This window comes from Cannabis sativa, chromosome 8 (assembly GCF_029168945.1).
Source record: "Cannabis sativa cultivar Pink pepper isolate KNU-18-1 chromosome 8, ASM2916894v1, whole genome shotgun sequence".
Lineage (NCBI taxonomy): Eukaryota > Viridiplantae > Streptophyta > Magnoliopsida > Rosales > Cannabaceae > Cannabis > Cannabis sativa.
Genome location: NC_083608.1, coordinates 40045813 through 40072349, shown reverse-complemented (window position 1 = coordinate 40072349; position 26537 = coordinate 40045813). Strand labels below are relative to the sequence as shown.

General features: G+C 34.3%; 3 protein-coding genes across 6 annotated transcripts; 1 reads left to right on the top strand and 2 right to left on the bottom strand.

Moving 5' to 3' along the window:
• The first annotated feature begins 942 nt into the window (after positions 1–942).
• Positions 943–2891, top strand: LOC115698698 (uncharacterized). Of its 2 annotated transcripts, none has more exons than XM_030625841.2 (2): positions 943–1136; positions 2196–2891. In XM_030625841.2, the coding sequence occupies exon 2, from the start codon at positions 2242–2244 to the stop codon at positions 2674–2676; it is 435 nt and encodes a 144-aa protein (XP_030481701.2). In that variant the 5' UTR covers positions 943–1136; positions 2196–2241; the 3' UTR covers positions 2677–2891. The 2 variants fall into 2 exon arrangements, with proteins under 2 accessions (XP_030481701.2, XP_030481699.2); XM_030625839.2 differs by having other exon boundaries at positions 945–1127.
• On the bottom strand, positions 2870–6286 carry LOC115698697 (serine/threonine protein phosphatase 2A 59 kDa regulatory subunit B' gamma isoform). Its single transcript, XM_030625838.2, has 3 exons — positions 5939–6286; positions 4364–5814; positions 2870–3695 (listed from the first exon to the last, which is right to left on the bottom strand). Exons 2-3 carry the CDS (start codon positions 5603–5605, stop codon positions 3306–3308), a joined length of 1632 nt encoding a protein of 543 aa, XP_030481698.2. The 5' UTR covers positions 5606–5814; positions 5939–6286; the 3' UTR covers positions 2870–3305.
• A 7694-nt stretch (positions 6287–13980) lies between these two features.
• Positions 13981–18393, bottom strand: LOC115699701 (chromatin remodeling protein EBS). Of its 3 annotated transcripts, XM_030627228.2 has the most exons (5): positions 17944–18393; positions 17325–17667; positions 17147–17215; positions 15333–15471; positions 13981–15085 (listed from the first exon to the last, which is right to left on the bottom strand). In XM_030627228.2, the coding sequence occupies exons 1-5, from the start codon at positions 18014–18016 to the stop codon at positions 15059–15061; spliced, it is 651 nt and encodes a 216-aa protein (XP_030483088.1). In that variant the 5' UTR covers positions 18017–18393; the 3' UTR covers positions 13981–15058. The 3 variants fall into 3 exon arrangements, with proteins under 3 accessions (XP_030483088.1, XP_060958919.1, XP_060958918.1); XM_061102936.1 differs by having other exon boundaries at positions 13981–15471; positions 17325–17724; positions 17944–18384; XM_061102935.1 differs by having other exon boundaries at positions 13981–15471; positions 17944–18384.
• Positions 18394–26537: the final 8144 nt, after the last annotated feature.

Below are 26537 nucleotides of genomic sequence, written 5' to 3'. Positions count from 1 at the left end.
GATAAGAAAGATGATCTAAGACACTGGCGTTGAGTCAAGAACATCGAGAGGGTTCACGAGGGGAAAGGAAGGAACCTTCGGGGGTTTTGGCATTTCGAGACTAGCGAGGTCGATCGCCATCTCTATTTAGGCGTACGACAGTTGGGAGTGGCCCATCATCGCCGGTCGAGGTTGGCCAGAGAGATAGAACGGGAGAGAGGGGTCGGGTTCTTTGGGTCAAGGAGCTTTCTAGGCTGGGGCTTCGATTTTCGAAGTTAGCTTCACCAAGAAACGACCATAAGTGACCAATTTAGCCATGGCAGAGGGTTGTCGTTGGGAGGGGAAGAGAGAGAGAGAATATGAGTGAATTTGGTTTTAGAAGAAAGAAGTAGAAAAAGAAAAAAAGAAAAAAGAAAAAGGAAAAAAAAATGAGAAAAAAATAATTATTTTTTCCTAACTTTTAAAATTTTAAATTATTTTTTAAATATTTATATAATCAATATTAGGTGGACTAATGAAATTTCGTCATGTGTACAAAATAGTAGTTCACTTTTGCACTTTACAGACTAAAGTAATCAGAAGGAGTATAGAACAAAATAATTTTATAAATTGAGGAGTTCAACCCTCAAATTTTAGTCTAAAGAATTAATCGTGCCAAATTTTAAAAATCAGATAATTTGACCACAAATTACTTAACAAATAATATTTTACTCTATATCAATTCAAGAGGAAAAAATAACATTAAACTGATAAATAAATTTTTTTTTTTTTTTTTGAACAATGATAAATAAAATATTTGAAAACAATAAATTACAAAAAATCATCTTTTATTTAAAAGAAAAAAAAAAAATCATATTTACATATATGTTACTCTATTTTTAATAATTATGTAACTACACTTATTTATTTTATTTTATTTTAAACTATTTATTTATATTGTTACTCCGCTTAGAAATCTCCATGTTATCTTCTTGTATTATATTTATATTACTCACTCTCACACTCTATCATCGGTTAAACTCAGCGACAGTGCTTCCTCCGACGAAGGTATTGTTTCTTTCTCAAATTCTCACTAAAACCCTAAAACCTCTATCTTCTGCCACTCCAGTTGGGTCTCCAGCCACCGGCCTCTTACTCCATCGCTACAGGTATCTCATGTTAGTTACTCATTATTTTTCCTTTCTATTCATTTTATGATAAGAATTTTTAGAAATGTAGTAGCCAGTGTAGATTCTTGTAATGAAAAATGAAATCCTTCATACCTAGCATTATCTATAGGAAAATTGAAGTCAGTCTTTTTGGCACAGTTGATTCGCAATAGTAATTGATAAGATTATCTATTATGACTCAATCAATAATTCTTGTCGCACGGACCCTTTGGTTGGTGAAATGGTGACTCTTGCTTCTTCTGCTGCTATGGCAGCTGCTACATATAATCTGTCCAATATCATTTTCCAAAGTGATTTTTTTGAAGGCTATACCAGCTATTCAACCGAAGGATGTGCAATTTCTTGCGTTAACATCCGAGAGCCGGCTCTATGGTTCTTTGAAGCGGTGGCCAAACTGAACCTCTGGGAAATCCAATGGATTCCTCGGCGCTGCAATGATGTGGCTCATAATGTTGCTCAATGGGACAAATTTTGTGAGACTATTGGAGAAGTGATAGTCACTGATATTGATGCATCCATTCTCACTGATTCTATAGCAGGGGAATAGACAATTTTCTAGTTAGTTAGTTCTTTGTTTCGGTTTCCTGCTGGTTTAGTCTTTCTGTTTGTTTTGTTGCACCTTGCCTGCTGAAGTAGCCGTACGGCTTCTTTTGTAAGGACTGGTTTTTTCTTCTTTTCTCTAAAACAATTCCTTAAAAAAATATTTTTAATCCTTGGATGTTGGAAAGTGTATATTCTTGTTTCCACTTTCCAAGATTATGAAATTGTTTCTTTTTCTTGTTTTGAAAAATAATAAAACAAATTCCAACTAGATCCTTCACAGCTCTGCCAAGTCTTACTCAAATGCAAAGGCCATACATACAATACAACAGACAAAAGCTTTGTGAAAATTGATTTCAGCTCATCTAGAAAAATATCTTCTTTTCATGCCTGTTTGACAGATTTCAAAGATTGAGTTTTTATGCTATTAATCTTCATAAATCATTAGTCTGAGTTGTGGGTACTTCTCTATGATAATCAACCTAATTCATCTCTTTTTTTTATCAGGTAAGCTCGCAAAAGGGGAAAACATATACAAACAAGCAATTTTGATATGGCTAGTGTCTTCTTGGGCGCTACCTTTAGCTCCCTCATTGTTAACAAAAGCATCATAAATTGCAGAAAGTCAAGCACTACAAGTGGTCTACAGCTTGGTGCTATAAAGGCCATGCGTATGGAGAAACCTTTGGAAGAGTTGTACAAAGTGAGAGTGGAACGGAAAGTGTCGACGGAGCGATTAGCGGAGCTCGGTGTTTCAAAATGGTCGATGTGGAAGACGGGCAAGGCCAAGTTGCCATGGGACTGGCAAGTGGATCAGCTGGTTTACATTGAAGAAGGGGAAGTGAGAGTTGTGCCTGAAGGAAGTAAGCAGTTTATGCAATTTGTTGCTGGAGATTTAGTGCGTTATCCCAAGTGGTTTGAGGCTGATCTCTACTTCAATGGTCCTTACCAAGAACGTTATAGTTTCAGAGCATATGGTGATGACTGATGGAGCTTTATCACATAGATTCTATGTGCTTTTTCCATGTTGCGCCAGAGCAAAAGCTTTTTCTTTGTATGTTTTGAACTTGAAGAAGTATAAAGTTTGTCTGTTGGAGTCGTTTTTAACAGTGTATCAATTTTGTTAAGTGATCTCTAATCAATATATATGATTATTAGAGTTCGTATTTAGAACAATTTAGTTTAGTCAATCGTAGTTTTCAAGATTTGATTACTCTTTGTTTGCGGTCTTACAGTTCAAAAAGAAAACTACAGTCAATTAGCTGTTAGAGAAAATATCACTTGCGTTGATTGGAACCAAAGTTGCAAGGTGCATTTTTTCCCAGCATTATACATGAAATAAGTATTTCTCAGGACATTATCTCTATAAAGCAAATCCCTTATAATACAATACCTCCCTAGCTGAAGAGGAACATAACCTATAACTCCAAACCAATGAACTGCAATATCCACATAACCACATCTTCACATTTGGGTATCTCCCTTTCAGCTGGGTTTACGAAACCTAAAAGGGAACTGACACCACCACATAAGAATCTTTAAATATCAGCTTCTATGTCCAACCAAGTTTCAATGATAACTCAGAGTCAAATTCAACACTGCCACTCCTCATACTTCTCAACTACCAGAGGCAGCCCGGGGTTTTGGGCTGGTAGCAACGGCAACTGAGGAAACGAATTTCGACACAAGAACGGCCTCATTGCTTACGGCATTGGAGGCAGCCACATCTTCCATGCGCTTCCATGTTGAATCTCGCTTCTCCTGTGTTTCTCTGTCCTTTACTTCATCTTCTTGGAATCTATCCAAGCATTCATCAAACAGAGCTTGATCAGCATCTGAGAATATCTTTCTCACATTCAATGTCAGACTTTGAACAGCTTGATTCCAATGACTTCTTGTATTTCTCTCCAAAGCTGGTAGAATTATAGGCAAAAGTACTTGGCGGTTCTGGATGATCAAATTCCTTATATGATCATTGTTCCACAAAAATAATGTACGTTCAGCTACCTGCAATGCAAAACCAAGATAAAAACTCAATTCAGTACAATTTGAAGTGATGGCCACACATACACATTCAACATATAATACAAACTACACATCGAACTTTGCAATGCAACTGGTAATCACATGCAACCATCATAGGACTACATATTTCAAGAATTCGTAGCACAACATCCTAACTAAGCTATTAAAATAGTCGAGTACCAAAGTGCACAAACTTAACCATCCTCTGCAACTTTTAAAGGGTGGATTTTAGTTGGGAATTCTCATTTTCCACCTTCAGTTGACAAAATATATATATTTTTTTTTTGTAATATTACCGTCATAATAACTCACTCAGGTATCGCAGGCTAACAAAAATAGCACTTAAAAGTGTACATATAACAAAATACAAATCTGTAGTCCATGGTTTGGTAACAGACACAAACCAAATGAATATTATGTAGAATGTCCTTACATCGCCCAAATTTCATTTCAACGGAAAATACAGACCTTGACATGAACCACAAAGTAATCTATAAGAAAGAAACGACTGATAAAGGAGACTTTTTTTATTCTTAGAAGTTCCATGAAGTAAAGATTAGTGGCAAAGAGAAAAGATGCAAAGATTAGTGATAGTTTTAAAAATGTAACAAAAAGGCAATGATTCATGAATATAAGAGATTAATGGGTACCTGAAAATGAAAGCTGTTGAGGCAGCGACCAATTTGACGAAATAAAGGGACCATGCAGCGTTGAAATTCAGCTGGTTGGGTGGCTTCCAGAATCTCTTCCAATTCAGTAAGGAACATAACCTCTTTTGAACTATTAGTAACAGGCCAATACTTCAAAAGACCTCGAATCACAGTATCCGCGAGCTTGACATCTTTCTCCACAAACTGAGTTATGCAATACGAAAGCTGCTGATGGTACATTGCCACACACTTGGGTTTGTGGAGGGGTATCAAAGCACGGACAAGGAACAGCTTGTGCTCTTCCTTTAAAGGTAAAGCAAAACCATTAATGATGCTTCCCAGTATCTCAAGCAATTCTGCAATCCCATTGTGCTTTTCAGTCTCAAAAATGAAACGATAGAAGATATTGTTGATAGCTTTCCTGATGTATGGCCGATGAACCATGAACTTCCCATAAATTCGATGAAGGATAGTCTTTAAGTAATCTCTCTCTCTTTGGTCCTCTGAGTCAAACAAGTCAAGCAATCTTAGCACAAACGAGTGGTCAATATATCTTTTGGCTAGCTTGGCATCAGTCTCAGTTGAAGCAACAAATCTCAATAGGAATTCATACACAATTTGAATATGAGGCCAAGCAGGTTCCATACTTGGCTCCTCCTCTTCCAAGTCATACATTTCAAGACCCTTATTCTCGTGATTGAAAGATGGAAACGTACGAAACAAATTGGCTGCCACCATCTTCGTAATCTCTTGCATCATCACCTCATTGAACTTGGAATTATAAGAGGAAATGTAATCCACAAGCTCAAGTAAAGTTTGCCTCTTAACATCTTTCTCTTTAAGACTGCTCGATGGGTCACTGAAATCAAATACAACACAGCACATATTCAATTTCTTAATGAACAAATTCTGCTTCTCTGAACTTGGAACGTCTCTAAAGCTCGGCAAAGCCTCATACACCCCTGAAACAAACAAAGGACCCGCTTGGGTTGTTGCACTTCCAGAAGTTTTCTTGGCTTGATTCGATTTATTGCCGAGTGTTCCATTGCTAGACCTTGCATTGGCTGAGCTCGAATTCGATGATTTTGAGGTAGCAGAGGTGGATTTCGAGCTGTTACTCGAATTGGGTCCATTGGACGTGTTTATAGATGAATAGGCATTGACTCCTCCATCACCATACGAATCACCAAGCGATGATTTTGAGGGTTTTCGAGGAATCTTACCAAGTAAATTTTTTATCATATCCACAAAACCCTAAGTACTTACGTTTAAGACCAATATAACCAAAACTTAATCTAACCTCTAACGACCGCTCAAATCACTGTCATTTATTTTATTTTATTTTATTTTATTGCAATAAACAAGACAAACCATAAGAGCCAGAAGGTGGAATCTTATTACCCAGTAGCTAAAACCCTAATCAGAAGCTCGAGCCAAACCCGATTATGTTTCTGTCCATGGAAAGCCTCACAATTTCAAACGAAGAATATTTTGAATTTTAAGTCAAAATAAATTGAAAATTTACACATATATACAGATAACAGATACACATACACATAACAAAACGTAACTTACATTTACGACGATTGATGTAAAGGGTATATAGAAAGTGCCAGAAATCGAGGGAAAATGCGAGAAACCCCTAGAAATCTGAACTGAGGACTTGGTCTCCGACTATATCTGATAGATAAACCCTTTACCCCCCACTCAACTAAATTTTCCAGAGAGAAGGAGAAGGAGAGAGTCGAGATTTTACACAACTATAACCAAAAAAATATGTTATATTTTAATAAATAAATGAATAAATACACATCAATAGTTTATAGAAATAAAATCTGAAAATGGAAATGCCTTCTCTCTCTCTCTCACTCTATGTATAGACTGACTGTATTGATTTGCTTTGAATTTTTCTCCTTTATGAAATAAAAAATTGGAAGAAAAAGCACAATGTTGGTGATTTTAATAGCATATTTTACCCAAAATTTAAAAGAATTTTTCCAGTTAAGGGTAATATGTTAGATTTAATTACATTTATGTCCCTGCTGATGTTCTTAACTAAGAAGCAGTATTGCACAAAAGAGACCCAATAGCATCACAGATTGCAGGTGCTGTGGGACCCATTATGTGTGAAGTTTGTGGATTGAGTCAACCTTGATAAGTCCAACTACCTCATATATATTTGTAAGAAATAAAAGTTAACCAAGAGAGTATAGAACAAATAAATAAAAGAAAATAGAATTATATGTGGTAATGCTAGGTCTAAACATATATTTGTCAATGCAAATAGACCAGTTCTTATTCTTTTGATTCAAAATCTTTCTAATTCAAAATGCAGCCTTTACCCAATTGGTTCTTCTTTCGTTATTAAGATTTGTCTGTCACATAAGAAGATTGACAATAATGGTATGTGATAATTAAAAGGGGTAAGTAATGGTCTATAAAATTGTGCTTTTAAAAAGGATATGAATGTTTAAGCAAAAAAAAAAAAGAGATATGGATGAGAATAAGACAGTTAACACTTTTATTAGGATTATAATAAATAATTAAATATGTATAATTTGATGGATATATAGGACATGAAATGAAATGGAAATGAATGGTTTATAAGCCATCCACCATCTAATTTTTATCATCCATTACTCTACTCTGCCCCTTATATAAGGTACATATTAAAAAGGGATGTAGTTTCTAGTTTCTACCCTTGGTAAGGACTAAGGGTATAGGGCACACCGCACCACCACCAACCACTACCACCCAAATGTTTTTCTTCTTCAAACATAGAATATGAATGGATTAAATTCTATGGATTTGTGGGAGACTTTTGGGCTTCATGAATAAACTATTAATAAAGTAAAAACCTACCAATACCATACTTAAACATGCCACAAAATCCAAACTAGGAAGAGCAAAGTCAAAATCTTGTGTGGAGCAATTATAGATTGACAAAAAAATCAATCAGGGGTGGAACTTAACTCTCTTATCACATGAAAAAAAGTAGGCAGATTTTTGTTTCCTTTAATTGAAAAATAAAAAACAGAGAAAAACTAAAGTTGCACACGTACACGTGCACGTACCCAGAGATGAAAGGCTTCGCACGTGAGAATACTAAAAAAGCTCGTACGATAAAGCTATAAAGAAAGAGATTGTGAATGGTGAAAAATTGATGGTATGAGCACCGAGTCAGTATATTACAACTTACAAGTTTACAACCACTGATCAAAATCATCATCAATTTCGTGGCGCATGGTTTCTAATATCCACCCAACCACTTATTTGTCTTTCTTAATAATAATAATAATAATAATAATAATAATAATAGTAATGGGAAAGACTAGGTAGTTGTGTTGTGTATCAAAAGTTATAACAATGTTCAATATGTGCAAATATTATCAAAAATAATTAAGGTCACAGCCAAGAAGAAGGATGAGTTGGACAAATATTGTGTTATATTTGACACACAAAAAATAGTTTTGTCATAGATTTACATTAAATTTTAACATTATATATGCTTCAATTTATAATTGCAAAACTTAATATAAAATAGTATCTCTAATAAAAATGCAAATAATTAATAGAAAGCTAAAATAGAATTTATTTAACAAAAAGTGTGCTCCAATAGTATGCCGAAAAATGATACAAATTTAGCTCAATATTTGTTATAAAAGCATTGCTATTAGGCATCAGTAGTGTCTAACACCTTTAGACATATCGTTTCGCGATTAGCTAGCGATACTTCTTAAATGTTATTACATTAAATTATATGGGACCCGATATTTAATTGGACCAATAGCGATATTGACACATAAGAGAGTTCTTGGCACCACGTGTTCCTTTTAGCATTTCTTTTATTATAATGCAAAATTTACATTACAATAAATACACAATTTTTTTTATTTATATTTATGTCATTTGTATTATTTTATTAATATATTTAGCTATAGCATTAAATTATCAAGTATTTGATGTGAGATGTAAAAGTTAAGTTATATTTGGCACCAAAAGTGGTTTGTGACATTTTCACATCAACTTTTACTATTGTGCTCCATTAGACCATATCTTCAATGTGAGATGTAAAAATTGTGTTATACTTGGCACAAAAAGTAATTTTGTGGTAAATTTACACCAAATTTTAACTTTGTGCTCCAATACATAATTACAAAATTTTGATGTAAAATTTAATATTTAATTAATATTTTATTAAAAAAAATAAAATCTAATAACTTTATAATCAATTTTATTATTATTTTAATATGTAAGACAATAAAAAAAATAATATAAATGTTTCATAATTTAATGTGATAGTTAAATATACTAATAAAATAATAGAAATGACATAAATGTAAATGAAAAATAGTGCATATATTGTGGTGTAAATTTTACATCATAGCAAATGTTGTGCCAAATTTGGCACAAAATTTGCTATTTGCCAAATTTACATCACTTTTTGGCACACCATTGGAGCACACTTTTTTATTAAATAAACTATATTTTAGTTTTTCAGTTTTCACCATTTATTTACACCTCTATTGGAGATGCTCTTATATATTGTAAATCTTGATGCAAAATTTAATATGTCAATTAATATTTTTAATAATTTATTAAAAAAATATAATAAATAATAATAATGCAAATGTAAATATAAATTTAATAATAATAATGCTAGTCATTTAATATAAAAGAGCATGTTAACTAAAATTTAATAATAAAATATTAAAAATAACATAATAGTAAATATAATAGTATATCATTTATTATGATACAAATTTTGTATCATACTGTATTGTGATCCAAATTTAGATCACTTTTTGTTATGTGACATATTTGCATCACAATTTGGCACGCCGTTGGAGTAGATTTTTAATAAAGTGAACTATATTTACATTTGCATCACTTATTTTCATCTCTAATGGAAATGCATGCTAAAATTTGATGCAAAGCTATTTTTTGTGTCAAATATAATACAATTTTTACATCTCTCATTAGAGATAGTCTAATAACTTTATCATCAATTTTATTAATTTTTTTAAAAGTAATATAATAATAAAAAAAAAAAGAATATAAACACTTCATAATTTAATGAAATAGTTAAATATGCTAATGAAATAATACAATGACATAGTAAGCACAAAATTTGCTATGTACTAAATTTACATTATTTTTTGGCATCACCATTAAAATATTTTTTTTTTTATTAAATAGGTATATTTTAACTTTTTATCAATTATTTGTAGATGGAGATGCTCTTACGATAGTTTGAAATTCACAATAAATGCAAATATATTCACAATTTATTGATTCTAACAATGTTCATGTTAACCTTCTTTATTTTGACCGAACAACTAGATGTGCTTTATACAACTTTAACTTGCAAGTGCTTTATACTAGTAAGTAGGGGTATTTATTGGATTACATCTAATATTTTCAAGTCTATCTAGATTCGATCCAATTATACATTAGATGTTAGATTTTACCATTTGATTCGATCTAATCAATTTCAGTCATCCAATCGATCCAATATCCATTGGATGTTAGCTTTGATCGGCTCTATCCAATGATGTATTTCATATATATTTATTGGTTTAATTTAAGTTTATCTAATATTTTAGACTTAGCATTTTTTAGATCGAATCGGATCCATCCAATATTTTAGATCCAGTATGTATTGGATTGGATTGGATCCATCCAATTAATGTTAATGTCATATATACATATAGATTTTACGTATAACAATATAAAATCTAATTACTCATCTAAATTAAATAAAAATACTAATTAGTTCGATTGGATGTTGGGTGTATTAGATTTTTGGACACCTCATCTACCATCCGATCCGATCCAATTGAATATTTTAAAATAACATCAAATCCGATCTTATCACAATTAAATATCCAATGTTTGGCGATCAATTATAATTGGATTGGTTAGTTCTCATTGAATTAGATCGATTTATGCACACCCCTAAGATGTTAAAAGTTATAAAATTTAGCATAAAATATCATGCCATTTATTTGGAGCAATATAAATCGCTCTTTTTTTTTTTGTGGGTAATAAGTGAATAATGCACCTCCCAACTCTGTCTCCGTTTTCTAATGCGCTCATCCCCTCCCTCGCCCCACTTAATCTCATAAGGATTCGGGGTAAGAGATCTCCATTAGGTATGAGGACCCATTGGGTACCCATTAAGATTGAAACAATAATAATAAGAAAAAAAAAACAATGTAATGTAATTCAAAATGCAAATAAAAAATAAGATATGAATTTTAAAATAAACATTCTATCTATTAAAAAGTCTTTATTACACAGTAAATTAAAAAAAATTAGTAGTCAACTTTGTAAGTATGTAGTCAATAACTTTAATACATAGTAATTAAAAAACTATATAGAAAGATTGAAAACTATATATCTAGGTCGAATATGGAGAATCATCATTTGATCCAGTCCAATTAGACCTCAAAATCTAATCCAATCCAATTACACACTTAAATTTTAATATGAACATCAAAATATGAAAAAAAAAAAAAATACATAAAAATTAAATATCACCTTTTATTTAAGTTTAATACTCCATAACATATCATCATTACAATATAATGCAACTAAAAGTTTCAAATAATTAAAATAGCAACATTTATAAGTAATAAAATAGAACAAAATATCATGAAAATAAATACACAAAACAACCAATTGTTACAAATTTAACAAAAAAATAAAATCCAATAAACATATAATTAATATATATTATATTTTTTATTATATAAATAAATATAAATAATTTTTTAATATAATGTAATTAGATTTGATCGGTTTTTAATTAGATTTTGAGATTGACATCCAATAACCGATTCATTCTAACTAGAATCTAAATTTTAGCATTCAATTCAATCCAATTGTAATTGTATATTCAATTTTTTATAATGGGATTGAATTCAACTGGTTCAATTTAATTGAATTAGATATTGTCCACCCCTAATTATACCTCTTAAAAGATGATAGGCTCTACTGATACTTTTTTAGTGTTTCTATATGCATGTAAATTAGTGGAAATTTATTAATTTAAAATATTGAATGAAATTAATGGTAGATTTATTTTTAAATTTGTGCATTTAAGCACTTATTCACTTTTTTGTGTTAAATAATAAATATGACAAATTTTACATCTTCTCATCTTTCAACTTAATTTGGTTTTGTACATGGGCATTTTACAAAAATACTGGATTTGGGGTAATACTTTTCAATTTTACTGCCACACGGTAGAATTTACATTTATACTGTCCTCCCTTTTTTTTTTCTTTTATACTGTCAATACCAAAACAAAAGTATGAGGCCTCCATCTTTGACAATCACAGACATAACCACCATAACAACACCAGAACAACCGGAAAATAACCATTAATTCCGACAAGATTGAACAAAAGCAGTAAAATCGACGTCAATAAATAATCATGGCAAAACAACGGTAAAACAACACTAAAACAATCAAACAAAACAAAAGAAAAAAATGATTAAAAAAAACAAACAATCTACTGCACAACCTCAACACCAGATGCAAAATCAACTATATTTGCAAGTCTATTCCTAGAAAATTATAATAAAAAAAACTACTAAAACAACACTGAAACAGCACAAAAACAAATGAAGCAAATATAACTACTTAGAAAAATATAAAAGAAACACACACCTCAAAACTCTCTTGTGAGTGAGCTCGTCAAATGTATTTATAGGTGAACCAAAAGAAAAAAACCACAAAAATAGACAAAGAGAACGAAGAAGAAATGTATTTATAGCCTCCATCTTCCACACTCACAGACAGAACCATCACAACAACACGAGAACACCCAGAAAATACCTATTAATTCCAGTGAGATGGAGCAAGGGCAGTGAAATCGGCATCAAATAAATAAATCATGAAAAACAACAGTAAAACAATACTAAAACAATACTAAAACAAATAAAACAATAAAAGAAAAAAATGATCAAAAATTAACTATGTTGTGCACATCCTCAATACTAAATGCACTATATTTGCAAGAAAGTTCTGGAAAATTAGAACAAAAAAAAACCACACTAACTCTTATATTTTAAAAAAAAACATAACTAAGAACTTCAAAAAATTAAATAAAAAAAAAAAAAAGAAAAGAAAAGAAGATGAAGAAGAAGAACTGAACATGAAAAAAAATAAAAATCATGAAAAACAACAGTAAAACAATACTAAAACAACGATAAAGATGAAGAAAAAAAAAACTTGAAGAAGAAGATGAATATTAGAACATGGGGGTGAGATTTATGTGAAAAGCTAAAAGATAAAGATGAAGAAGAAGATGAATAGTGAGAAATGGGAGTGGGATTTTTAAAGGGTAAATACCATTTTGGACCCTCTGTTTTACAAAAGTTACCAATTGGACCCTGTGTTTTGTTAAATGACAAAATAGACTCTGTATTTTCTAAAATAGTACAAATAGGACCCTGAATTGATTTTTTGTCAAAATAAAGTTTAATTATAATCCGATCTAAAAGTGCTATGACAAAACTGTTTACATTTTTTTGTATCTGTTCGTATTAAGCATTGTCTTCAAGTTGTTGTATTAAAAAAAAAAAAGTTGTCAAAAATTAAGCTCAGGGTCCTATTTTTACTATTTTAGAAAATACAGGGTCCATTTTGTCATTTAACAAAACACAGGGTCCAATCTGTAACTTTTGCAAAACACAGGGTCCAAAATAGTATTTACCTATTTTTAAATCTATTTAAATAAAAGAAAAAGAGTGAGACATGGGGTGTGATTTTTAAATTTATTTAAATAAAAGAAAAAGTAAAACATGTCACTTTTATGACACATCCCATCAACCTTCTAATCAAAATAATAATTATTAAATTATCTCAAAAAATAATAATTATTAAATATTAAAAATAATAAATAATAATTTTTACATCCATTAAAATAAAAAAATAAATAAATAACTTGAGCCCATGTCCCAATCAGTCAAAAAAAAAAACAAAACAATAACATATACAATTTAGCAGTATACTGCCGAAATTAAAAAAAAAAAAAAAACAGTAAAAACGTTAAGATTACCATACAACAGTATAATTGAAATAAAAATGAAAAAGTTAGTAAAGAATGTAAATTTCCCTTGTACATCAAATGCATTCCGTTTACTTTATTTTCAATTGAAGAGTTATGATTTATTGAAAAGAATTGTCCTTGAAATGGAAAGGACATTCCAAGTAAAAGTTCACTTTGTTTTTTTTTTTTTTGAATGGAGTTCACTCCTTTGTTTGTTTTGCTTCTTCAAACAAATGTAAATAAATAAACCAATGGTGCTCATTTCTTCCACTAAAAGAAAATTCAGTGTATCCATCCCAACTATAAGAGTTTGAATTTTGACCAAACATAAATTATATTCTTTTTTCCCTTTCTTTTTTGAATAGTAATTACAAGTAGATTCTTCAAGCTAATGATGTGGGGTAGGTAGTTAGTGTGAGGTTCCAATGGTGATTTAATTTAATCAGAACACCAAATCAAGAAAATGTTAAAAAGTACAGAAAACAAATAGCCCAGTCATCAAGGGGTCAAGCAAGCAAGCATTATCTGGTAGAGTCAAAACTCAGGAGACTATCATTTTGAATAAACATTTACCACTTAGATTAGATAGGTCGATTAGATTCGCAAAACCTGGAGCATCATTTTATCACTTTTTTGGGGTTTATTAAAATATGCAATGGGCATCTTTTAGATACTCTCTTATAACCAAAAAAAAAATACAAATTTGTAAATGCAAAATGTAATGCTTTAAAGGTACTGATTCATGGCACCAAAATACCAAACCTGCTGTGGTAGTCATCAAATAAGACTCTGGACATGGAGATGGCTAAGACTGAAGGTCACCAGGCTTCAAAGAAAATGATAACTGCAGATACAAAGATGAGCCTAGACCCTTCTTTTTTATGTGTATATGCAATGATGAGCTGCATAAACCTGCTCATCTAGATCTTCAAAACAAATGGCCTGAGATGTGAACATATCGAGTAAGGGCGAGTTAAGTTTCCTACACCAGTTAATGCCAAGAAGGTCCCTTTATGCGGCTGCGCACCCATCTGGGCTTTTGGGAAGAACGATAATGATCAAATAATATTTTCAACTGGCAGCCTCACTCTGGATTCAGGCAGTACCACAACAGTTGAGAGTGAAGAACCAAAGTCAAATAAATGAAATGAAAATAAAAGAAACAAGGACCAAGTCCTAAATTATTAAAGCTGCATCTCTTACGCCCCAAGAATAATGCTCAAGCGACTCCAACCCCAGCACCCTTTTACTCATTCCACATGAAAGAAGTCTAGAAGGGAATGAGTCTTGAACTTACAATGGCATGCATACAGTAGTAATCCCAGTAAAAACCACATAACATGAAATCCACGTTTCCTCCTAAATTTTTTTAGTTGTGATTTGTTCTCGTGTGTTCTGTGTGCTTGAACAAGATTATAGTGCTCCTTGCACATTACTTGTCAGTGACACAGATCACATAGTCATCTCCTAAATCTAGCACACATACAAACGTTGGGCATGATAAATTAGAGAGGAAAAAGAAAAAGAGCCTTGGGTCACAGTATCTTCTCTGCACTGTACATTACAAACACACAACAATGCTGGAGCTAATGCCAAGGAAACTAGGTACTCCTTGCTGCAACCAATGAATAAGTCATCTCTTCCTACGCTTCGGCTCAACCTGGGCAAATGAACATTTTGAAAACAAGATCCCATTACATTTTAAGGGACAAAAATAGTCCTTAACTGATTCTACAAAGGCAATGGCCTACCAATAGACCCCGGCATCAAGCCCCATTTCCATTATTCAAAATAAACTATTACTAGTAAAGAAGCTCAGTCAGATTAGTTTAATAATAACATTCGAAAAAGTTAACAAAGCACTACCCCACAAATACAAACAAGTGTTCAGGTGAGTGAGTTCTCACCTTAGTCTCGACAGATGGTGACACAGGGAATGCATTTAAAGATCTTTTGGCATCATCATCAGAGTTACAGTCAGAACACAAAAAATGGTCCAGTTTCTTCGCTTCTTCAATGGTCATACCCATACAAGAGGGATGAAACCTACAAAATACAGGATACAGAACTCTATTGATATCCTTGTACAAAAAGATATATTTAAATAACATTACCTCCATACGTTATCCAAAAACAAACATTATAATATAAGTTATAACTACTGTCTGACACCCATTTTGTCTTTAAAAATGCATGTTGCAGTTGCAACCTCTACGAATGTCCCAGCCAACAACATGAATGGGTTGAAATGCATTTGCATGATACACAAAATCATTAATAAAGAGTTCTGCAGAAGCTGCTATAGTAATTTACTCTATGTATCAGCCTATGCTATGGATAGAAATTCTAATTTGTACTTCCAGTTGGTAAAGTTTTTAAATTTAAAGATGTTATAACCATTTGAAGTTTGCAAAATTGGAAAAATTTGCCAATGAAGATCTGGAAAAATGTTTCGAATAACAAAGGTACACCAAAGTTGGATAATTCAAAAGTCACCTTACTACTACTGCTACTTGAATATATTATCACCACCTTATCTAGCAACCTATCTAATGACATAAATGCAATTTATTTTTAAGTTTCTAACTAATTTATTATTATTATTTTTATCATTGGCACACTTTGTGCCTAATTGAGGCTAAGAAACAGTTCAAAAGAACCTCAATACCAAGAGATCCCAAGTTCAAACCTAGCTCTCGCCCCATTCCTCCTACCACTAGACCAACCTCGTGGCTAAAATTTTAACTATTATAAATCACTAAATATCTATCAAGCTCAAATTTCCAAACTAGGAAACATGACCCTCTTGGATGGATCTTCCTTCTACTACTTTTCTATCATATCCTCTTACCCAGTCCTAAAATCGTTAAGACTTTGAGAGATGAAATTCTAGCAAATTGTTAGAGAAGTCCTGAGAAGAATTGGACCACAAACATCAACAGAGCAAGATCAGATTACTCAAATTATGATAAAGTTCATAATTATCCTATCTATACCTAAAAAGGGGGAAACAAGTTGGCATTTGGTGCTTTATGCTCTTAAATCCAGGTCGCGAAGAAGAAGAAAAGCCTCCTGTGTTTCACCCTAATCAGCCATGTTTCAGCATTATATTTAAAGAATTCGGTGCTGGTTTAAGTTTACTCAATATTCCAAGTAAACAGAAAAGAATCCACCGTACTAAATCTTGGCACTAACTTTCAGCACACTCTTCAATTCAAGTTTGGATATGTTAACTCGGAATAACATAATTTATGTCTCATATAGCTGCCAAAGACACGCTAGTAAATGATAACAGCTTCACCTTCGCATGGCAAAGCCTTCCAAACAATTACGAGCGAGGGACATTATCAATGCAGATACAATTTATGATGACGGGGAAATGAAAAGCTTAAGAAAACTAAATGAATAACAGTCCCATAACAATGCAAGTATTCAGTATTCATTAAGGGCAAATTATTTATACTATAAAAGTGACACATCAAAGATGGTCTGCATTGAATACAATTTACGTTAGCTTCAAATTCTCTGACAATTTGCTATGCTTTACTTCTTAAAAAAGCAAAACGTAATGGTGATAGGTCGAAGCAAATAAAAGCACAATTAATTGGATCTAAATATTTACTCAAATGAGCTCTATCACCCAACTTTGAGAAAGTTATCATTGGTTATTAAATATATATATATATTATATAGAATTTATAAACAGAGTACTTAGAATTACCAGTCCTTGCATCCCTCACACTGTACCATAAGGTCGTCCGGATTATAAGGCATCTCGCATTTACAATACCTTCAATAACAAACCAATGAAAGGACTTCAAAATTCAATAAATCCTTATAAGAATATACAAATTCTAACGGAAAGACATTGAATTATGTGTTGAAACCAGGAAACTTACACGGCAACACGGTCTGGTGTGAAGCCGCCAGTGGCAGCCTTGTACTCAAACCTACAAAAATAATCTTCAGTTCCTACATTCTCAAGCTTTGTATAGTTCTTGAATGTGTGGACTGTACACTTCCCTTCTATGGTGTGAGCGCTCTGCACATCATAGTGGTCTGACAAGAAAAGCTCCTTCGCCCCATGAAACTGTCTCCTCCCACCGATCGACTCCTCGGGTCGGTAATACCAACGAACTCGGACCTTAACGTTGTTGCGGTGATCAGCTTCGATCTTCTCTACACGAGCTACGTATGGAGGCTTATCAGAGTCTGATGGTCGCATCAACACACAATCCCCAGCTGAAGCAACCAAAGTTCAATAAAATCCCAATCAATGCGACACAAACCAACACTAAACTGTAACAAAAACTAATGAAAATTCAGGTTTTTCAGTCCCAAATTTTGGGGCGGAACCGATAGCCAAAAACAAAAAACGATAAATGAAAAAACTGGTTTCGGTTGGGCGTTAACAAATAAACATTGTAAGTGCAGAAAATGTAAAACCTGAATGGAAAAGTTATATGGATAAGAATATTGGGTAAAATTTTGAAAGAGAGAATGAGAGATAGAAAATACGTCGGACGACTTTGTTGGTGCCCTTGATAGTGTAAGAGTCAAGGTCCTTTTTTCCTGGTTTAGTCTTGGCCATGAATGGATTGAACTACCCCGAGTGGTAGGGCAATGGATAGTAAGAGTCTAGGGATGAACAAGGAGAGGGGTTCCAGGGAAGAAGAAGCAGCAGCTCTAATTTTAAACTCTAATGAGTAAATTTGCTGCGCAAGTAATTGGGTTTTTCTGGGTTTAGGGATTGAGCCCTCAAGCTCTGGAGAGACAATAGTGCCTTTATTTTTTTTGGCTTGGTAAGGTACTGAAAACCCTAGAAATGTCGAAAAGGAGGGGAAGGGACAGAGGAGTGTACTGAGAGAGAGAGAGAGGGGGTTGGGACCCGATTTGCAAAGATGAACAGAGTGGATGACACATCATCATCCATCAGATTCATATGCATGCATGCATACCGCTCCTCACATCGGCGCTTTTATTTTTTATTTTAACCGGAAAATAAATTATTCTGTCTTTTTTTTTTTTTTTTCTAAATGGCAGAAAGCAACAAAATAATAATAATAATAATAATAATAATAATAATAATAATTCATAACAATTAACAACAGCGAAATTTTATATTATTAATTATTTTGATTAAAATTGTTTTTCAACTATGGTTTTATTACAAGATGGGCTTCGGGTGGAGACGGGTTCAAAAAACGAGAAGTTGGCGGGTTCTGATTTCTAGACCCGCCTTTCATCATGATCACTTTGAGTTGGAATTGCCGTGGGCTTGGGAACCCACGGGCTGTTCAATTCCTAAAGGACTTAGTTGTTCAAAAGAGGCCCCATGTTATTTTTCTATGTGAAACTTTATGTAGAAAAGATGTGGTTGAGAGAGTTAAAGTCCAATTGGGCTTTGAGGGTTGTTTTGTTGTGGAAGCCCAAGGTCATAGTGGTGGGCTTGCGTTATTTTGGAAAGAACAAAAGATGGCCATGTTGAGAGGTTTTTCTAATAACCATATTGATGTCATTATCAATGTTAATGACCGAATGCAATGGAGGTTGACTGGGATTTATGGTGAACCCAATAGAGCTTTAAGGAGAAATACTTGGAATCTTTTTCGATCCTTGCATTTAGAGTCTCAGCTTCTTTGGTGTTTGATCGGCGATATGAATAATTTGGGAGGACAAGATGAGAAGAGAGGGGGTCGGAGTTATCCTACTTGGCTAGTGGAAGGCTTTCGGGCTGCTCTTGATCATTGCGGTTTAATTGATTTAAGTTTGGAAGGGTATCCGTTTACATGGGAGAAAGGAAAAGGTTCAAGTAATTGGGTGGAAGAGAGGTTAGATAAAGCTTTAGTTTCTTATTCTTGGCTTCAGTTGTTTCCCTTGGCTAAATTGTATAACGTGGAGATATCTACTTCGGATCACTGCCCCATTATCCTAGTTCCGGAAGCTTACTCTTCAGGTTTGCATACTCGCTCTTTTCGTTTTGAAAATGCTTGGTTACGCGAAGAGGTTGTTAGGAGTAATTGGGAAGCTTTGAATGGGAGGGATTTAATCGATAAAATTAAGAGTTGTGGCGAAGCCTTGGAGGTTTGGGGGAAGGATTTTACCGGGAATTTCAAAGAAAGATTGAGTAATTGTAAAAGGGTTGTTAGAAGCTTGAAGAAAAAGAGAGATGAAGCTTCGGTTAAGTTGCACCGTGAGAAGCAAGAGGAGTTGTTTGAGATCTTAGCGCAACGAGAAGTTTATTGGAAGCAAAGATCCAAGCAGTTTTGGCTTCGGTCTGGGGATACGAATAGCAAATATTTTCATAGCTTGGCTAGTTCACGTAAGAGGCAAAATCATATTCAGCGTCTTCAAAGAGATGATGGGGTGTGGGTGGACTGGGAAACCGGTTTGGGAGGAGTGATGTTGGATTATTTTAACAAGTTGTTTGAAGCCTCTGATGTTGATATTAGTTGTGTATTAGATGAAGTTCAACCTTCTATTACAAATTCTCAAAATGCTATTCTTCTTGATATGGTGGAGGAGGAAGAGGTTCGGGTGGCGCTCTTTCAAATGCACCCTGATAAATCCCCTGGTCCGGATGGAATGAGTCCGGGGTTTTATCAGAAATACTGGGATATTGTGGGGAGAGATGTAGTTCGTCTAGTTCGGGATTTTATGAACACGGGGATGCTTCCAATCGGTTTAAATGATACTAATCTCGTGTTGATTCCGAAGAAGAATACTCCTTGTAACATGACGGAGTTGCGGCCTATTTCCTTATGTAATGTGGTTTATAAAGTTCTTTCGAAAGTCTTGGCAAATCGTTTGAAGAAGGTTCTTGATCAAGTTGTGTCTGATTTTCAAAGCGCGTTTATCCCGGGGAGACTTATTTCAGATAATATAATGGTTTCCTTTGAAGTTATGTATTATTTGAAAAGGAAAACGGGTGGGAAGCAAGGTTATATGGCCTTAAAACTCGATATGAGTAAAGCATATGATCGAGTGGAGTGGAGATTTTTGAATGAAATGTTGAGGAAGATGGGTTTTGCTGAGCGGTGGGTGGATCTACTTTTGAGTTTTGTTGCCTCGGTTCGTTATCATATTGTTCATGGTGGAAGAAGGTTGGGGCCGATTGTCCCGTCAAGGGGAATTCGCCAAGGAGACCCAATCTCTCCTTACTTGTTCATTGTGTGTACTGAAGGCTTCTCAGCTCTTGTGAGAAAGTATGAACGGAACCAGTTGTTACATGGTTGCCGAGTAGCTAATGGTGCCCCTCGAGTATCTCATATGTTGTTTGCCGACGACAGCTATATATATTGTCAAGCTTCGGGGGAGGAGGCTAATCGAGTTTTGGAAATGCTTCGTTTGTTTGAAAAAGCATCGGGCCAAGTGGTTAATAAGGCGAAGTCTTCGGTTTTCTTTAGTTCAAATACCAGGGAGGACACTCGAAGTCAGATTTGTGTGGCTTTGGGGATGATTGAAGCTGATGCTAATAGTACTTATTTGGGTCTCCCAAGTACGATTGGTAGAAATAAAAACGCTGTGTTGGGATTTCTTAAAGAGAAGGTTCTAAAGCGCATCAAAAGTTGGGATACGAAGTTCTTGTCTCGTGCGGGTAAGGAGGTGTTGATCAAAACGGTGGTGCAATCGTTGCCTACTTACGCCATGAGCGTATTTTTACTACCGGTTGGGGTGTGTAAGGAGATAGAGAGTTTGATGGCAAGATTTTGGTGGAAATCTTCTTGGAACCAAAACAAAGGAATTAGTTGGATGAGTTGGTCCCGTTTAGCGAAGCATAAGTTTGAAGGAGGGATGGGATTTAGGAGTCTTCGTGATTTTAATATTGCTATGCTTGGTAAGCAAGGTTGGCGATTACTTATTAATCCTAATTCCTTGGTGAGCCGAGTATTCAAGGCTAGATATTATGCTCATGGAGATTTTTTGAATGCTGAGTTAGGCTCCAATCCAAGTTTCATATGGAGGAGTTTAGTGGAGGCTCAAGGTGTACTGAAGGCCGGACTTAGAATGCGAGTTGGGGATGGTCATTCTATTCGTTTTGCATTGGACCCGTGGCTGCCTAGGGAGGAGTTTCCCACTCCTACGTCTGATCTCTCTATGTTCAATGATCATAGAGTTCATAGCTTATTTAAGATTGGATGCCGAGAATGGGATGAAGAGGTAGTTCAGGATGTGTTTAATGCAGATGATGCAGGTGTTATTTTGGGCATTCCTCTTGCTGCTGGAGAGGCTCGTGATTCTTGGTACTGGTTTAAAGAAAGGGCTGGTGTTTACTCGGTCAAGTCTGCATATCAGTTGCTCATAAACCAAGTGACTAATGCAGGGGTGAGTGACATTGATTCGATGTTTTGGAAGAACCTTTGGAGCTTAAAAGTTCCGCCTACTGTCAAGGATGTTCTTTGGAGAGCTGCTTCGAATTGTTTGCCTACAAGGAAGAGACTTTTTGATAGAAAGGTTCCTTTGGATTATAGTTGTCCCTTTTGTTTAGTATCAAGTGAAACCATATCGCATTGCCTTTTAAATTGCAACTTCGCTGCTGGTTGTTGGTCGAGGTTGGGGCTGGGTGTTGGTACACGGGTATGGGACTCTTTTAAAGAGTGGCTGCAAGATCTAATGGGCAGAGTTGATGAGATTAAGGTTGCTCAAGCGGGGACATTGTGTTGGGAAATTTGGAAGGCGAGGAACGAACTGGTTTGGGATCAAAAAAATCGGTCTGTGGAAGATGTTGTTCAGTTTGCTTTAAGATCACTTGATCAATGGAGAAAAGCTCAATTAAATGAAAATTATCCTTCGTTGAATCCTCAATTTTTCAACAAGGGTGATGAGCTTTGGTCTAAACCCGTGACAAATGAGATCAAGCTTAATGTGGACGCTGCAATATTTGACAGCAGCAGCCAGTTTGGAATTGGATTCGTGGTGCGGGACAGTGAGGCTGAGTTGTTGTCGGTGGTGGGTCTGTATCGGCCAGGGAAGCCCGATCCTGCTGTTGCCGAGGCCATGGGCATACGGGAGGCATTGAGTTGGTTGAAGGACAAGTCGTTTAACCAAGCGAGCGTGGAGAGCGATAGTTTAATCTCGGTACAAGCTATTCATAGTTCAGTAGTGATGTATTTGGGTTTTGGTTTAATAATTCAAGATTGTAAGTCTTTGCTAGGGTCTTTGAACAATGTTTCGTTAAAGTTTGTTAAACGTTCTGCTAATCGAGCTGCACATGTGGTTGCACGTCAGTCTTGATTATTTGCTGATCGTATGTTCACGAAGGATGTTATTCCTTCGGAACTTGAAGTTGTACTTTTGAGCGATTGCTCTTGAGTTAATGAAGTTTATCTTTATTCAAAAAAAAAAACTATGGTTTTATTAGGGTGACCACTGACCAACATCTAATTTAATTTAATTGAACCAAAATTGAGCAAATTTAATTACAAAAAAACTAGATATATAATTACAACTAAATTAAATTAAATTAAATGCAAAAAGTTAGATTATAATTAAATTGGATCGGTTATTTTATATCGATCTCAAAATTTTATTAAAAATCGTTCTAATTCAATTATATTTATATACATTAAAAAATTATTTATATTGATTTATTTTATATAATAAAAAATAAAAAATAAAACATATATATTAATAATATTTTTAGGGACATTTTCACGGAATGTATTCCGTGATATACATTAGTCGTTAGATAAGAGAGTTATTTGATCTGAGGGTTAAGATTGATCTAGGGGTAATTAGGGTTAAAAAATAGTAACGTACCCTGACACTCATCTAATGTACCTTGAGACCCATCTAATGTACCACAGAATATATTCCGTGAAAGTACATCACGGGACAAAATCGTGTCACAATATTTTTATTGGCTTTTATTGTTTAATTTGTAACACTTAGTTGTTATATGTATTTATTTTCATAATATTTTGTTATATTTTATTACTTGACAATATTGTTATCTTATTGGCAGTATTAAACTTACATAAAGGGTGATATTAAGTTTTTTAGTATTTTTTTTTTCATATTTTTTAGTTAATTTTAAAAAATAAGTGTATAATTTGATATCCAAATAAAAAATTGATTCAATCCAATTAGTAATTGGATCAGATTATATTGAATTTTGAATTCTAATTGTATTAGATAGGATGATGATTTTTCAAATCTAATTACTAATTAGATTGGATCGGATGAGGAGAAAAATATTAGATTGGATCGGATGTCTAGCCCTAATTTCAACTTCTATTAAAAAATAAACAATGGTTTCAACTGATAATTTGATAAAAAAAAAAACATGGTTTGGCTTCAATAGAAGCATTGTTACAAGCACTAATGTATCCAATATTATATTACACTAATAACGACAAATATATTAGGCATTATGGTTACCCTTTCATATTTCTCATTAATTAGAATACTGTTGATCAAAAATATAATTGAATATCAAACAAATAATAAATAAATAGTCGAATATTTTCTAAAAAAGCAAAATAGTCTCACAAAACACTATCTTTCACGGCAAAATACTCAAGCAGAGTTGAGATTGAGGACTAGGATTCATTGATTAAAGGCATATGCCAAAATATGATTTCCCGACTCTCGGCTATGGCAGCTTAAGTCCGTGCCTTGGGCCCACCCAAACTTAAAGTCCAAAAATATTGTACCCACATATGAATGAGAAATTTACACAAAGTATTATTTTTGGTAAAAAAAAAAAAAATTACACTTTTACGTTCAAATATATTTTTCTTTAATATTTTTACGGTGTTTTATAGAAATAACAAGAAAATCACATGAAAACAACATAAAAATAATATACAAATAACAAAATAACAAAATAACAAGAGTACAACATAAAAATATCAAAAGACCGTATTTTCTATAACAAAAGTCATAAAAACCATAAAAATATTTAAAATTCTATACAACCGTATTTTTATAATTTTTTGTTATTTTTGTGTATTTTTTTTAAATAATCTCTTGTTATCCGTATTCTCGGATGAAGTGTATGTGGCAATGACGGAAGAGTGCTACATCAGATTATGCATGGTTAGTATATACCCTCCGCTCCTTAGCATCATAGAAGGTGTTATACACCAAAAGCAACCCAGAGTTTTTTCTTGTTAGTAAAGGTAGTGGAAAGGACTCCGGGAGTCTCATTAATAAAACTGTTATAAAGAAGGATCAGAAGTCAAAAGTGCTCTAGGATGGTAGCATGTTAGCCTGTTCCGGGAAAGCCTTCGCCAAATGTTCTTGGAACTCACTTGGGTTTGTCTTATCTGGAGCTAAACGCGACGATTGCATACCTTCTGACACCAAATCAGATTTTCCCCCTACATCAGACCTTGGTAGTGCGCATACGTGCTCTGCAGCTCTTTTTTGTCCAACAATTGGTCTAGACACCAACTTTGCAAGGTGAAACCTTTGGGTGACACGTGTCCTTAGTCCCTCGAGTTAGGTTGCAACAGTCATGCACCACACGATGAGGAGGCTCCCTACCTACCAAAGGTCAAATCGCCATGTTGTAAACACCAATTATTGTAACGTGCTGAGTAAGAAACCCTAGGTGGGCAAAAGGTATGCCCTCGCCCATACATGTGGTTATAAAAACACCCCTATTTATCATGTGTAAAGGGTGAACAATTTTTACTTACAGAACCTCTGCTAAAATTCCTATGAGCTTTCTTCTTCTCTAAGAGAAACAAAAGGAATACAGAATTAATACTCATATTGTAAACACTTGTAATACTTAAACACTTACTAGTAAGGCTAATTCAACAGACTCGTGGAATAGGAATTATTAAAGCCCGGACCACATGAAAAACTACTTGTCTATTATTATCGTTTTATATTTTTCTTAAGCTCTAATTAATTGGTTTTCGAAAATCTCAGTAAATATTTTGGTGCTTTCATTGAGAGCTAAGAAAAGTTTGCCAGTCGTTCAATCACTCCAACCATGGTGAATATCCAAAAGAATGTAAGCAAGAAAACTCCATTGGACACCATTGTGGAGGAAGCAGACTCCCTCGCCTTTGGCCTCTGAATAGGCGGGATAAAAGAAGAAGGTACGACCAATGTCGAGAACCGCAGGGAGGATGTCGAGAATGTGTTCGATGGCCTCAACGAAAACTAGCTACCAGAAGATGGGGAAGAATAGGACGATGACAATGACTATGTGAGAGATGGGTACTACAAAGATGGTTATTATTATGACCACGACTCGAACCTACTACGAGTGACCAAAGAGTAAGAAGCTACTCAGACAGAGTTAACAAAACAGAGGAAGCTCACTGCAAAGATGAAAATAATGATGGAACGCCTTCAAAGCAAGTTTGACGACTTAGGTGAGTCCGACGACGAACCTTTGGTTGAGGTGATGGCCAAAAAGCATGCTCACAAATAAACAGAAGTTGAAACCTTCATTCCTTGCAAGGATAAAGGTAAAGGCAAGGTGGGTGAGCCCCACAAAAATCTACTCCTAAACCTTCTCGGAAAGATACAAATCCAGCTGGCCAGCCCTCGAGGATGCAGAAGGCCACTGGTGCTTTTGAGCCTGTATGCCCTTCTGACCCTAGAGGCAGAACCGTGCCAAGGGGAGAATGTACAAAAGTACCTAAGCCCAAATGGCGGAGGAACCACCCTAGCGCTTCTGTCAATCAGGACGGAAGGATAACCTGGGACATTCTGAGGACAGCTGGTCCACCGCAGACCTCCGACAGCAATTAGACGCCAAGTATGAGAAGTACAAGAGTGAAAAGGCAAGGTCACGTGGGGGTGACCTTAGGAACCACTTGAGCGATAAGATGAGGGGACGTGATCTTCTCGAGAGTGACATAAAGAGGTTGGAGGAGTAGATAACTACTCTAACCAAGTTGGTCAAAAAACAAAGCAGAGCTCTCTTAAACTCAAAAGACGGAGACTCAGAGCCTTGTGTAAGGAGGATAGCAAAAACCCCAATTCTAGAAAACTTTAAAATGCCACATATTGAGTTATATGAGGGAAGGATTGATCTACGAGCACATTTGGCGAAGTACGATAAAATGATGCAAGTTTCTCGAGTTAGTGACGGCGCTAAATGCTTACGCTTTTCCTTAACCTTGACCAAGTATGCGGAATATTGG